At 42.0% G+C, this 14,809-nt stretch overlaps 1 protein-coding gene across 1 annotated transcript in view; it reads left to right on the forward strand.

Annotated features, from left to right (window-relative positions):
- Positions 1 to 1,850: 1,850 nt before the first annotated feature.
- The window catches only part of LOC139799685 (vesicle-associated membrane protein 2-like), a 45,264-nt gene continuing 32,305 nt past the window's right edge, over positions 1,851 to 14,809 (forward strand). Inside the window, exon 1 of the mRNA XM_071751873.1 lies at positions 1,851 to 2,147. Within this exon, the coding sequence (XP_071607974.1) occupies positions 2,146 to 2,147 (2 nt within the window). The 5' untranslated portion in view covers positions 1,851 to 2,145. The remainder of the gene's footprint in view (positions 2,148 to 14,809) is intronic.

Below are 14,809 nucleotides of genomic sequence, written 5' to 3' on the forward strand. Positions count from 1 at the left end.
TGTCCTTCTGTTCACACTAGCCATGCAGAGCTCTTCATTTCCTCAGCATTCAAATCTGTTCTGGGTGTGAGGGCTGAGAAAAGATAATTGGTTAACATACCAGATAACATACCTGCTAGCAGGTGGTTCAAATATTTGGCTTAAGTGTTGGTGTGGCTGTATGCTATAGGGGTATTGTATAAACACATCTTTGTGTAGGATGTCTGAAAAGTAAACTGAGGAAGAAAGAGCTATCAAGGAGTTCCAGATGAGAAGTGCTGAGGTAAGTGGCCTGTGGATGGATGAAGGATAAGGCTAGTCAAGAAGCTTTTGTCCAAATGGCTTGTCATTGGGGAGTGTTAATAAGTTGAAAATCTAGCTTATCATAGACCAGTTTGAGGTGTTCTCTACTTCCGTTACGAAAAGTTTCCCAGGGCCAGGATGTTAAAAATTATATCTCTGAGCAGATCTTTACTGATATGGTTAAATACTGAAAACTAAGGCTCAAAGTGCTGCCCTAAATGATATTTATTCATGCAAATAATGAGCTTCAGTAGAAGAGACAGAATGACAGTGGCAGTAGATATGAGGAGTCTTCAATGCAGTGAGCCAGACTGTCAGGCAGCAGAGGAAGGAACAGGAGGGAGAGGTTCCTGTGACTTAACTCACTTTTAGGTGCTCCAAGGAGGTGGTTTCCCTTCAGAGCTGATAGCTGGGGCCTTGCACCTAGATCAGGCTGTGATAGCATTGGAGCCTGGACCTAGGTGATACCTGACTGTCTTAGATTCTGGGCTATGTTCCACTGGTGTGGGTGTTGACATATTCCCTGGCTGAGTTCTTTCTCCATGAAAACTTTCAAGTGGGTGATGGCATGTTTAGAAATGGAAACTGGTCTTTTGTTCACCTTTGGTGCCATTACCTTTGCCTCTTGGTTTCATTTACAAAATCACAGAATTGTTCTGGTTGGAAAAGACTTTTAAGATCATTAAGGCCAACCACTTACCTAATTCTGCTGAGCCCAGTGCTAGACCATAATCTGAAGCTCTCCAAGAGGCACCTCAGGAATTGAAGGTCTAGATACTTATAAAACCCCCTTCTTATCAGGTAGATACCTGGGGTTAAAGATTTGTGCTAGCTGGGACTGAAATTGATGGAAAGTTAGTGAAGGCAGCAACAAGCGGATTCTCTTTCTACAAGTAAAGTGGAACAAGGTACCTTCAAGGTCAGGAACATTAAGTTCCCAATTCTTGAAAAATTAACTGTGTAGACCTTTTTCTTCCTTGGTGCAAAGAAGCACGTTTTGCTTCAGAAGTTTTGTTGTACAGGGGTGGGGGGGTGTACAAGAGAAGTGCTAATGTTAATGAACAGGAATCAAGGGGGATCCTGAAGCTGAAGGCTGAGTGCAAAGTGAAGGCTGTGAGAAGTCAAAGCCAGGACAGCTGAGACTTGGTCAAGTGCTGCATTTAATCTGAGGCAATCAGTTAACAAGCAATGGCTGATTCTATTCATTTGCCTCTGGTTTTGCTTGGTTATAAGCATAGGAATTACAGTCCTGACAATATGGTTTTTTTCATTTGCAAGTACTCACCCATAGCAGCACAGAGTAAACTGTAATATCTCTCATGATTGACTTCTTGGTAGGTTTTTTTGGTTTTTTTTTTTTTGGGGGTGGGGGGAGGGCTTGGGTTTTTTTGTTTGTTTGGGGGTTTTTTGTGGTTTTTGGTTTGGTTTGGTTTTCTTTCTAGAGAGGAGAGGAAGAAAAAAGGTAATGACAGAAAGACACAAAGGTTTTCATCTAAATAATTCCCCGAGCTTCCAAGCTGGAATGAGCCCAGCCTCGGTAACCACACCCCGGCAAGGCATTCCTGATGGGCTCAGGCGGGGGAGGCTGCGGCAGGAGCCCCCGGTGCCTCGGCGTCAGCGTCTCCAGGACCTTCTTCTGCCCTCCTTAGGGTGGGGAGGGGGCACCTCAGTGCCGTGCCTCTGCTTCCTACTCCGTGATGTGAGGCGCAGGCATGCTCAGTAGCCGGCGCCTACCCCTCCTATCTCAGCAACAGTGTCTACAACACCGGGAGACTGCTTGCAGCCGAAGCCCCGCCGAAAGCCATCTTTGCTGGAGAGAAAGCCCTCAGACTCCCAGATTTCGGCATCCGTTCGGGGCGCGACATGTGAGTACCGGCCCCCGCCCCTGCTGCGGGACGGCTTCCCCAGTCCCTGCCCCTGCCCCGCAGAGCCCTGGGCGCGGGAAGGCGCCGCCCGGCCGGTGAGTGGCTGTGCGGGCTCGGCAGGAGCCGGTGGGTGTTGCCCTGTTGCTTCCTCAGCCGAGACGGGATTAACTTTTGCGACCCGTTTGGATGTCGGTGCGGTGAGGGGTGGAAAGGGGAAGAGAATGCCCGGAGCTGCCGAGTCCCCTGCGGCCGGCACCGTGCGGCTGCGGGTGCAGGGAAGGCTCCTCGGGGCGTGGGACTGGGCGGGTGTCAGCCAGCCCAGGCTGTGGCAGGCAGCATCACGGTCTGATTACGTGCCGGTGCTATTAACCTGTGAGCGCTTGGATGGGCTCTCACTGGTGTTTATCCAGCTGCCAGGCAGCACTGGAGACCATTATTGACACGTTTCTAACTAACTCACATTAATACTTAAAAAGAAATGCTGGGCCAACATCCTCAACAGGTTCGAGTCAGGATTGCTTGATAGCCTGAGTCACTGGGTGCTGCTGATCAACAGCTGCTGGGTCCTGTTTATTTTAACTGCTTAGGGTAACGTTCTCTCTGGAATATTTGCTGTCTGACCGATTCCGCCTCACCCTTTTTAGTACCAGTGGCTTCCTGTCAACAGAGCATGGTGATTATCTGTTACCTCTTGTTTGCATCTCTTCAAATATCTTTTCCAAGTCTTTACATTCAGCATTAAAAAAAGCATTAGTAGTCCCTTCTAGGCAGTAATATGAAACCAGAACTGTGCTAAGTAGGTATTGATTGGACCCCTGTTCATTCACAAACACGACTCAGGTAGCTAAATGCATCATCGTTTTACTGTCATCTCAATTCACTGCTCATTCCCAAGAAATGGGAATGACTCCTAAGAGACAGCCAGAGATGTCTATAACAGTCACTCACATGTGGTGTTGTAAAATATGTATGGGATCAAACATGTGCTGGTATTTGGTAGTTTCTCAAGAATTGGAGCTTGGTTGATTCAGACAAGATGAGGGGTGGAAACAGTCATGGTAATCTGTAATCAAATTAGTTTTAAAATATTTACAATGATCAACTGTTCTTCATGAGGGGTTTTCAAACTAAAACTTAAAATCACACATTCTGAAATGTTTGTTTTCTTCTTCAGTGTTATTTCCTATGTAGTATGTTGAACAATAAGCTTCAGACATGTTGCCTAATAGCATGGAATGCTTTGGAAGTAAAAAAAAATATTTCTATCTATAAAATGATTCTGTATGTAAACACTGAGCTCCATCTAGCAAAAGCCAGGTCATTGGTAAGCTTCTGTTGCCTGGTTATGTTTGTGTCAAGAGCCAGATGATGACATCAGATAGTTTTATTTGCATGTGAACTGTACTTCCATGACTGTTAGAGGGTTTGCTGCTGTAGTATTAGTATCAGACACAAAGCAGTAACTCAATGTTTAATTTAACCTGTGTATATTTCAGTCTTGGTCTATATATGTGTTCATGAGAGCATTTGTACTGAAAGCAGAAAGGCCACTGCTAAGAGAATTTGGTCATACTTCTTTGTAGAGGATGTGCATCAGACTTCTGAAAACAAATTAGGAGAACAAGGGAAAGCAGCTTTTGTCTATTTTGGCAATACAGATTGGCAGTTTGATAATGGAAATAAAGCCAAAACAAATAAGCAGTTTGTCACTGGCAGTGTCAGTTGGCATCCATTTCATTGCCCACTATTATAATGAAATTTTTTTTTGCACATCTGCATGAGTATCATGTCCCAGTAGCTTCTGAGTTACTGATGTACAATAGAGATAAATGTGTATTAGCTAGTGACTTACAGAAGCAGCAACAGTTGTAGTTCACTAGGCTATAAAAGCTCTCTAGAGTTTACTTCTGCTGTGACACCTGTAGAATACTGCAAACGTGCACTCCTCTGGTGTGCATACACAGACCTGCACGTGACACACGATGCTGTCTCTTCAGTTGGTGTGAGCTGGTGTTCAGGAAGAACTCCTTCACCCAGCCAAATGATATCTCCATCTAATCTTGGTCTGCTGTCCCTAAAGCAGCTTTCAAGGAGTGCTCAAGAAATAGGACAAGAAAACATGGATGTGCAGCGGTATTCTCTGAATACTTTCACAGTTCCTAGTGATTAAGGGCTCAGGGAGTGTCTGAATCTGAGGAGACTTCTCTGTATTTCCTGACTGACTGGATTTTGTTGTTGTTTCAGAAAGGTGTCTGGCTGCTCTATTTGCAGTGTCCTGTGGCAAGGAGCTCCACAGCTGGACCCTGCAGGGTGTGAAGGCATCTGCCTGTTGGTCTTGAGCCTTGCAGATAGCAGGTTCTGTCTGATCTTTCTCTTGCATTGGAGGTCTGTGAACAGTGCTTCTTATTCACCATCTTCCCTGTGGTTCAGGGTTGTGTATCTGCCCAGCAGACCTGCACTGGTTTACATCAGGTGGGAATCTGTCCCCCTGGTCCCCTCGTCTCCGTTGCAGTGAGTACAAGCCCAGGAAGGTATGTTCAGTGAACAGGCATCTTTCACCTTGGTGCAGGCAAAGGAGGGGAAGATGTGGCTTAGGAGAGAAATACAAGAGCAAGAACAGAGAAGGGCTGGATCATGTCAATGCAGCTGAGAAGACTGTTCCAGGTGTTCCAGGCAAAGAGGAGAGATGAGGACCAGTGCAGGAAGATGAGAACAAGTAAATGGTGCTCAAAGCTGAGATGCTTATAGGCTTTGTTCCTTTCTGGAAAACAGACTAACAGTAGCAGGTGAAGTACATGGTTTTGTTCCTTTCACAGTGGTCACATCTCAATAGCTAATTACATATAATAGAAGCTCATGGCATCGTGTCATCTGTTGTTTACAGACAGGTCAGTAACCAGACAGCAGGGTGCCCTTGATTACATTAATTCAGTACAAATGTGCCCTATTCTAGGGCACAACTTGTGTGAGACAAGCAACAAAGCAAAGCACCTGGCTTTCCCTGAAGCAGAACTGCCTCTCTGTATCTCATTCCTAGGGTAGCAGTTAGAGCTTTCCAAACAAACAAAAACAAAAAAATCCTTCTGCCTGTTTTAGAGCAGCAAGGAGTATATCCTGGATGGGACGGATGGGATTAAAATGGTCTCCCAAGTTGTAATGAGTCTGTTCTGGTTGTATGTCCATTCAGTTTCTTTGAAAAGAATGGTGTGCCTATGTCCTCCTGCTGTTAGTAGAGTGGTACTTTGTCCTCCTTTTCTGGGAATCACTTTATGAAGCTGGGCAAAATCTCTACTGTCATTATTTGGAGCCATTACCAGCAATTAACTAGGCTGGTGTTTTTAATAACTCAATACCTTTTTCCCTGATGTTTGTTGTTGAGCCCTCTAAACTCTTCCATTATCCACTGAACAACCACCAAATGATTGCAAGGTAGTTTTTTTAACTGCTCAGTTATACTATCTTATGTTTTTCTGTGTAAAGTAACTAATTGAAATTGATCTGCATGTACATTTGCAAGTAAGTGTTTTGTCAGCTGCAATTACATAGTAGCTTCTGTACTGGGTGATGTAATTAGATTGGAAGTCCCTGACCAAATGTTCTGAACTACCTGATCGAGTTCCTTGATCTGTTCAGATCAAAATTTAATAAGAAAAATGTAGGAAAAAAGAAAGTATTTCTATTTCAGAGTAAATGAGAAATTTAATTTACCAGGTGATAACTTACACCTGATGGACTCAGTATCACTGGGTCAAAAGAGAATGGTTTTAGAAAACAGAGATTCTCCTATGATGATCTATGATTCAAAGATAAAATCCATAGTGTTTCAGGAATTGTTTCTTGTTTATTTTTTCTTTGAAGTACATTCTCATCTATTGCAATGCTCTCTAAATGCAAACTGGTAAATGTATTGAAATCAAGAGTTGTCACTGCTTGTTTATACATCAGAACTGCAGTTCCCTTGTGTTTTGTAAACGCCAAATAGTTTGTGCTTGCAAGGAGTTGATGTTGTGGACTTCACTGTAGATTTTATTATTAAACATGTTGATACCTTGCAGAATTGAGACAGCCTTTGCAAGGAGCTGGAAACAGAAAGAGAACTGACGGGCAGTGGTAATGCACTGGAGGCTGTGATGTGTCCTCTTTCTTAGAATGGTGTCCTTATGATGGCCTCTAAGTAGGAAAGGAAGTGTACACAGAGTTTACAAAACTCTTTATGGTGGTCTACAGATGAGTTGAAGAGAGAAAATACCAAGTGATAAGTTATTGTACTGAGCTGTTGTTAGTGCCTCATACTGGATAGATGCTGATTTGCTTTTAAGCTGCTTACACCAGATCCAGATGGAAATTATATCTTGAACTTTTAATGGGAAAATGAAATTGAAAAATTGAAGAGTGTTAAAATCCATTCATTTTAGGGAAAGGGGTTTTCTTAGTTCCCATTCCGGATGTGGCAAAATGTTATGCTGCAAAATGTTATGCTACAAAATTATCAAAAAGCTTCTCTGTGTTCTGTTTGTGTTCGGAGTTACTAAAAATCCTTTCTGATGGAAAGAACTTGGGCACTGGCTTCACTGGCTTCTCAGCACCTCCTCTGCACTCACAGAAAGACCAGGCTGCTGGCTCTGGGAGGTGGGCAGTGTTGTAATGCACTGTTTGCCCTTTTAGACACTGAGGTCTTGATTCAGGCCATGTAGCAGCTTTTTAGAAATATGTGGGTCCTAGCAAAGCTTTCCTAGATGCTATGAATATCAGTAACTATCCCTAAACCCACTTGATATCTGCTTCAGGAGGTTAATGGATAGAAATTGCACTTGTTAATTTGAATTCACATGCAAATATAGCTCTTCTTTATCATGCTTGTGAATCTGGCCCTACTCAGGGCCTTAATTACAGTGTGGTGCAGTTAGGCAGAGGGCACTCCTGCTTGAAAGCATAAACCTGATCTGCTGTTATCCCCCAACTATTGGCACAGAAGATCACATGGGACAGTATTCTATATGTAACTTTGGAGTTTACATGAGAATTCTAAGATCAGATATGTCTTATTGCTGCCAGTGACCACAAAGAGCACTGAAAAGACCTGGCAAAAAGTCTTTCTCTTTCACACACACACTTTTAGGTTGATCTGTGGGAAAGCTTCCTGAACTCCAGCTAGGTTTGCCAATAGCTCTGATAGAGAATAGATCCCCCCTGTCTTTCCTTCATGTGTCTCCACTCGTATCCATTTCCAGTGTGTGCACAGAGAATAACTGCACCCAACAGCTGTCACCCATGGTGACAACTCAGGGGAAAGGAAGCAAAGAAACAAAGCTTTAATCAGTAGCAGCAAAACCAAAGTGTCATCTGACCCTGAAAGGCAGGAGCACCTTGTTCTGTTACTGAGCAGCTAAACTGATTGGCAAGGAAATTTGTGCTGCTAAAAATCCTGAGTGAGATGAAATCTTACAAAATGGTTACCAAAAGATAACTGGACTTGCCTGTTGGTAAAAATGCAAAGATTCCTAAATAGGCATCAGGCGATTGGCAGAATGACCTTGCATCCCTTATATAGGGTGAGGATGGTGGATTCTGCAGGTCTGATTTGTTAAGACTGGTTCTGGCCAAGTACTGATATTTGTGACAGCTGTGTAAAAATACAGGTTTTGTTTGTTTTCCATTACAAGTGCATTGGATGACAAAATAGCCCTTCTAGAAGGCTTTGGGTGCCTGGTTGTTTCCTACACTTCAAAAGCTGACTGAGATTTGATGATGACTTGTAGCCCATCAGCTTACTCAAGAATTTCAAAGTAGAATTGTCTGAGCTGGTGTCAGCACTGTAGTTGAGAGCCATTTTGCTGATTGGGATCCAGGGAGAGCTCAGCTTGAGACCTGGTACTGCCAGTATGAATCAGCAGATGTCTTCCTGGAAGCTGTTAACAGTCTGGATATCCCAAGTGCTTAGCAGAGATCCCACCAGGCTACAGGAGTCAGCTTCTGAAATGTTTGGCTTCTTATTTTCCAGCAAGGAGAGATGTACAGTCATTCCCTGACAGCTGTGATATTGTCTCCCACACATATATGATGATCACACAGTGATGTTTTTCAGCAACTTTGTTTACAAGAAGATACAAGTACAAACATATTTCAAGTCACTTAACATTTTGATGCTTTTTTTCCGAACATTTTGGGAAGACTAGGAGAAGGGAATGGGAAGGCAGAATATGTTCCATGGATCTTGGTATCTTGATACTGACACATTTTTTGTCAGTTCTCTTGTATTTCATCTTCATAGCTGATGTGTGGCTACAGCAACAATGTAAAAGCAGAGACCCTTGCATTGACCTTGTTGTGATGATCAGCTTTATGCAGTTTGCTCAAGGAGAAAATGAACAGATTTTATTTTCTGTGCAGGGACTGAAATGTTTCAGGAGTAGAACAATCTAACAGAAATCACAGCTGACAGATGCTTTTCTTGTTCAACTCCCACCTGGCAAAGCCAGTTACAAACTATGCAGGTTAATATTATTTTTGTTACTGACTCCCAGATAGCTGTTTGCTGAGGATTTCCCTCACCACCATGGTTTTAGAAATAGAGCTTTTTTTCAGCCCCGAGCCCCCTCTACCAACTCTACCCACAGGAGTACTTTGGATGGTGAAACCTGTCATGCAGAAAGAGGGCTCTTTGACTTAGACTAAAACATAACAATTAGAGAATTAAAGACTCTCTTATTGGGGTGGGGGAAAGAGGTGAACACGTCGGATACTGGGTGTGGATGAATCTAGAGGGGCAGGGATGCATCTTGGGACAGGGAACATTGTATCCAGAGGGAAGAGCAGCATTGCTCTCTCGGAAGTCCCCTCGTTCCTGTGCACTGTCAGCCAACAAGAGGTACCAAGATTTCTGAGTAATTTGCTGTAGTCTTGGAGGAATCTGTAGTTCTTTCAGCAAGTAGAACTTCAGAAACTTTAAGTTTCACTGCACTGAATGGCTGCTAGTATTGAAGTCACTTACAGCATCAAGTGCTACCCAGCAAAGGGAAAAGGAGTCTGAGAGGTTATAGGATTTAGGGAGTTAAATCCCAAATCCTCAGGGGCACTATGGCTGGTGGCTCTACAAGAGGCTCAGATTAGGTTCAGCTCAAACCTAAATCATTGTCTACAAGGTACTTCCACTCTGAGGTGCTGCAACAGCATAGCAAAACTTGAAGGAAAACATTAAAACAGTAGGAAAAATGTACTTCAGAAGGTAACTCCCAATGAATTAAGCATTATATACTTTGCACCTAAAAAATCTCCAAATATTGTAAACATTGAACAACTTAAGCAGTGACTAGCTGAATGCTCATTTACATTGAAACTGCAATATTTCTGTTGGCTTTTTTTAGTGATGGTGTTTGTCTCTGGGTTTGTTCTACCATTGCTTGTCCATAAGACCCAATCTGGTTTACAGTGATGGCAGCTGTTCCCCAGCGTGGACCAGAGTAATTGTGTTTCAGTGTTTGGATGTTTGAAACAGTGCAAAACTCCTCTAGCTAAAAGGATTTTTCTAGAAGGCTTATGTTTATTTCTATAATCTTTGTTTTGCTTTGAAACTGATTCGGCAGGTTGCTTGTGGGATTATGCATATAAGCAGCAAAGGAAAGTACTTATGAAGAAAGATTTCTTCATACTTTCTAAAAAAATTGTCATCAGGGATTTAGCATCAAAAATAAGAATCCTCTGGTTTGAAAGGGGGCAGAGAAGTGTTGTGAACAACAGACAGGGCATAGCAACCTGGTGAGCCTACAGGGAGCAGACAAATATAGGTGTTTACGCTTGCAGCTTGCCTCACCAAGCCAACGTTCAGTCTCTGGGCAGCACAGTCAGAGCCCAGCCTGGCAGTCAGGTGTCTCAGGAAGTGACTCACTGGCTGAAGACACAGTTTTCTGTTGTTTTCCCTGTGTTCCCTTGTTAACCTGCAGATGGGCTATCTCAAAATCTACCTTCCCTGCAACTTCCCAGTAGGGAGTGTGACTTTTCTGCCTGTATTTGAGACTTCCCTTCCTGAGGTGGCTTGATTGCAGATTGATTATAGATTTACCAACCAGCAGGCATCAACTACAGCTCCAAGTGACAGAGGGCTCCTTGCATAACTTCCCATAGAAATGGTCCACCTTTGACTGTATGGGGATGGGAGCATGCATTTTGGGGCTCTAACAGCAGAAACATCAAGCAGGCTGTCAGTGGTGACAGGAGACAGGATTGTGGTAATTCTCCTGTGTTGTCAGATAGACAAAGGGAGTGCCTCTGCTTTTAAATACAATTTCATTTTGGTCAGAGTAGAATAATCTGTGTTATCTATTCTTCACTGTCTCTTTGAGAGAATAAACTAGGCAAACTTGGCTTCATTCTTTCACAAAAGACTGCTTGTAGGCTGAGGTCAGAAGAAAATTAATATAGAATATGTGAGGAATTAAGTCAAGGGCTTCAGCTCTTTTCTTCTGAATTTCAGAAAAGCCTTTGCATTTTCTGTTGTGTCAGGCTCCAACCTTGTAAATCATTCTATAATTTTAGTGCTGTCTCTCCTCCCATCTTCAAAGTGGAACAAAGGGAAGACACTGTAGTTGGCTTTCCTTTCCCTTAAAAAAATTAAAATAAAAACTCAAGGACTTTTACTTATCTTTAATTGCTAGATCTCTGCCCGAGTAATGGAGAGTGTTGGGAACTGGGAGTTCCTTATAGCCATAACAAAGATGTGATTCTTCTTCAGAAACCTTTACTATTCCAAAATGTAGTGTATTTTGTATTTGCAAGTAAAACATAGATTTTTATATAGACCTTACTCTTAGGCATATTCCCATAAATACTCAGGATGTTAATTCAGAGATCAAAAAGACAAGTATGCTGACCTTACAGAGATTATAAGAGAAGACATTAATACTCCGTGAGAAGTGTGAGATTTGCAGGTGAGAAGATACTCAGCCCAGGACCAAACACCTCTGCCTAGGAGTATGCAGATTTTTTTCAAATTGCTGTTGTTAAAGACAGCTGCTTTGTCCCACCGTGTATATAAAATGCCCAATTTAGATGTTTCCATGATGCTGTGCAAGAGCTATCGTATGTATCAGTGCTATATCGCAAATTGTGTTCTATTTGACAACTCAGTGTTTTGCTCTGTCTTTAGAAATAAAAGCCTGAGAAGCTGCTATTTTTTTGCATGTGTGTGCATTAGATGGGTTGGCTTGGGATAGACAGTCTGGCTCTGACAAATACCGATTTCTTCCCCATTGTACTTTGCTTTACACAGGATGTGTTGTTGGTACTTAACTTGTCCACCTGGAGGTACCCTTTATAGCAAGTTCAATGACAGCAAAACAGTAACAAGTATTTTTCATGTGTCTACAGCATCAGAATAGCAGATGATACATTTCATAGAGGGGCAGTGTGTGGTGGTTGGTTGCACAGGAACTAGCCCTGTTCATAAAAGCTGAAGGCTGGAGATAGTATAATGCCATACTAGGTAAAAAAGGATGCATCAAGCATCTTTTTCATTCCTTCTTGTCCCCAGTCTGTCATATGTGTGTAAGTAAAGTGAACTGATTCTGGCAATATAGCAATAGTCCTGTATTAGTGATATACAAGTAGCTGAAATCAAGAGAAATGTGTAAATCACCCACAGGCCCCAAGTGTCTTGCATCTGGAGGACCAGAGCAACAACATGGTTCAGAGAGGCAGGCAGTGGTTGGAAAGTTCAAGTGAATGCCTAAGCCTGTAAACTCCTTGAAGAGAGGGTTGAGAGATTTCCCTCTGAAAACACGTGTCTCAAAGACAGAGCTTTTTTATTTGGGGGGAACAAGAAGTTAATTTTAGTTAGGATAATGGCTTTAATAGACTAAAACCTATTACATACCCCTCTGTGTCTTAAAGACAGTGATATTGGCATCCTCAGTACTGCACAGATTTACACCATATAAATATTGACAAATGAACCAAAGAAGAATTAACATCTTTTTTGAAAACTAAGACAAATATAGTTATTGCAGGTATTTTATAGATTTTTTTTTTTTCTTCAAAATTAGCAACTGTTAATGGAAATTATGAGAGAAGACAGAACATCCTGGCTTGGATTGAATAACATAAGTGATAAAAAATTATTTATGTAGTTCTCTTACATACTTATAGTTATCCAAGAGCTTTAATGAATGTCTTTCCTTTGCTATTGTGCTCCAAATTTATCTCACTGAATTGAGTTAGTATGGGACTGTGTCACCATCACAGTGCTCCAGAAACTGACATGTTAGAAGAAGTTAAGAATTCTGTCCTCTTTCTTCTTTCAAAACACTAGGAAATAAAACAGCATGCAACAACCCTTACTGCCTGGCTGGGAAGGTGACTTCAGGGTGGTAGCTTTTGCTGTTTGTGGTTCTTTGTAACTGCTGGCAGTGTGCCTGGTGTTTGGTGACACATAGGGTAGTAAGTACCGGGTAAGTGACAAAACAAAATAGAGGACCAACAGGTTGCTATAGCAGGATGCTGGTAGGAGGAAAGATATTGAGGTCCAGTGAGGCTCATGTAAGTGGGTTACTGGGGTAAGCCATAGCCATACATGCCTTCCTCTTTTCTTCCTCTTTCCTCACATTTGATCTGTAGCAAACTCTGACTACCTTTGAGTGCCTTTGCTCTTTTGTAGTTACTCTGGCTCACAAAACCTCTTGGGTTGTGAGTTTTCTCCAGCAGTGTGTGCACAATGCCTGTCTTTTAGATTTTTCATCAGAGGCTGTATCTTATGATATCAGAAACGTGCCTGGCTTGCTTCAAGTTTGAAGTTTTATCTCTTAAATGTTAAGAAATTAAGAAGAAAGGAAAAAAAAAAAAAAGAAACCATCATGCTGTGACATGTAAAGAGAAAACTATGGACTGGGTAAAATATCTTCTCACTAGAAAAGATCTTTGAAGAGGGAAAATAAATTCCCAATGGAAAGATCAAAGCACACGAAGTTAATGGATTATGACAAGGTAAAAAAATACCTGGAGAAAAGAGTAGGTTCAAATTTAAAAGATGGAAAGAATGACGTGTGTTTGTTTGGGGTTTTTTTGGAGATAAAGAATAGTTAGATGTTTGGCGAAGAACTTCAGGTTATGTGTTGGAGCTGAAGGGCTTTTAGCAGGAACAGGGATTTCTTTCCTCCTGCCTGGCACAGCCTTAAAGTTTAGGCAGGCTTAAAGTTGCAGTCCTGAATTCCTGTGCTCTGTGCTGGTGACTAGAGCCCCATGTATCCTGTAGTGCAACAAGATCCTCTCAGGCTGATGCAGGACTGATGTAATTGAAATTAATCTTAATGTTGCTCTGATAGTCTGATTTGGTCCTGCTAGGGTAAAAAAAAAAAATGTATATGTATATACATATGAAGTTTATAAAAGGAAAAAAAAAGGCACAAACCCCTTCTGGTGAGCTAGAAAATGTTAATGGATGAAGAACTCTGGAAAAATGTTTGTTTAGTTTGATGTTATCAAAGATGATCTGTACTGCTATAGGTATCTATGTGCCTTCTTCATTATGGCAGAGTTTGTGTTGATGACATTTGAAATGCCTCTCAAGAAGCTGGGATCAGGTGACTTTGTCCAAAGCTATGACGTGCTTCTGTGGCAGAGCCTCTCACTTCTCCCCATTAGTCACCCATCCTCCCTCCAGTCCTACCACAAAGCAGAAAGTCTCAGGGGACTTGTTCCAGTGCTTTATATGCACCAGGTGGTTTACATACACTAATTACAAACTATTGAATCTACTGAGGGATATGCAGCCACCCAGAACTATCTGCAGGTGTTGCTTGCTGATTGCCCTCTGGTTCTTCCTGTGTTTGAGTAATCTCCACAAACCTGCCTGTGACCCTGTGCTATATGAGAGCTGGTATTACCAGATGGGGTGAGGGAGGGATTAAGGTAAATCCCAGACATCCAAACATCTCTCCTCACTAAACTGCCTGTGCTTTGTGTGCTGCTCAGTTGTGTAATTTTTATTTTTTTAATAACTTCCAGGAAGTGGGAGATGTAGGAACTGTTGGGCTTGAATTTACAAGCAGCTTCCAAGTAAATTTATATTTAACTTAATTAAAAATAAAATTGTAAGCTGTTTTGTTTTGTTTTGCTAGACAGCTTCACTTTAAACTAAAAATTCTTTTTCCTTGTTTTACAGCAGTTGGAACAGCAGTAGTGTCTCTTGTCTGTCCCCAGGACACAGAAGAATCACATTAAGGAATAGAGTCCAGTGGGTGCCTAGGCTAGAAGTAGCAGAGTAACCTGAGTACAAAATTAAGTTGTTACTAGCAAAATACTTACCGTCTATTCTCTTAATATCTTGTTTATTGAGGTGTAGTATAGACCAGAGAAACAAGTGATGGGAACTATGTGCTGCAAGAGTGTATTGCATAGAACACATGGATTTGATTAGAAATGTAATGTAACAGAAATACTGTACCCATCTAGAAATTAGAAGAGACCTTGACCCTGAGTATTTGATATTCAGAATTCTCAGTAATAGGATGCCAGCAAAATTTGTAAGCAGTAACTGAAGGACAGCTGCCATTGGGTGACTTATGCAGTATGCCAAGAACTGTTACAGTATTGGGGCCTTTCCCAGTGCTGGGTATGGGGCTCACACTTCTCCCACTTTTTTCTAGAACAGGTCTGTTACAGGCCTTTCTGGG

The sequence above is a fragment of the Heliangelus exortis genome, chromosome 9 (genome assembly GCF_036169615.1).
Source record: "Heliangelus exortis chromosome 9, bHelExo1.hap1, whole genome shotgun sequence".
NCBI classification, from domain to species: domain Eukaryota; kingdom Metazoa; phylum Chordata; class Aves; order Apodiformes; family Trochilidae; genus Heliangelus; species Heliangelus exortis.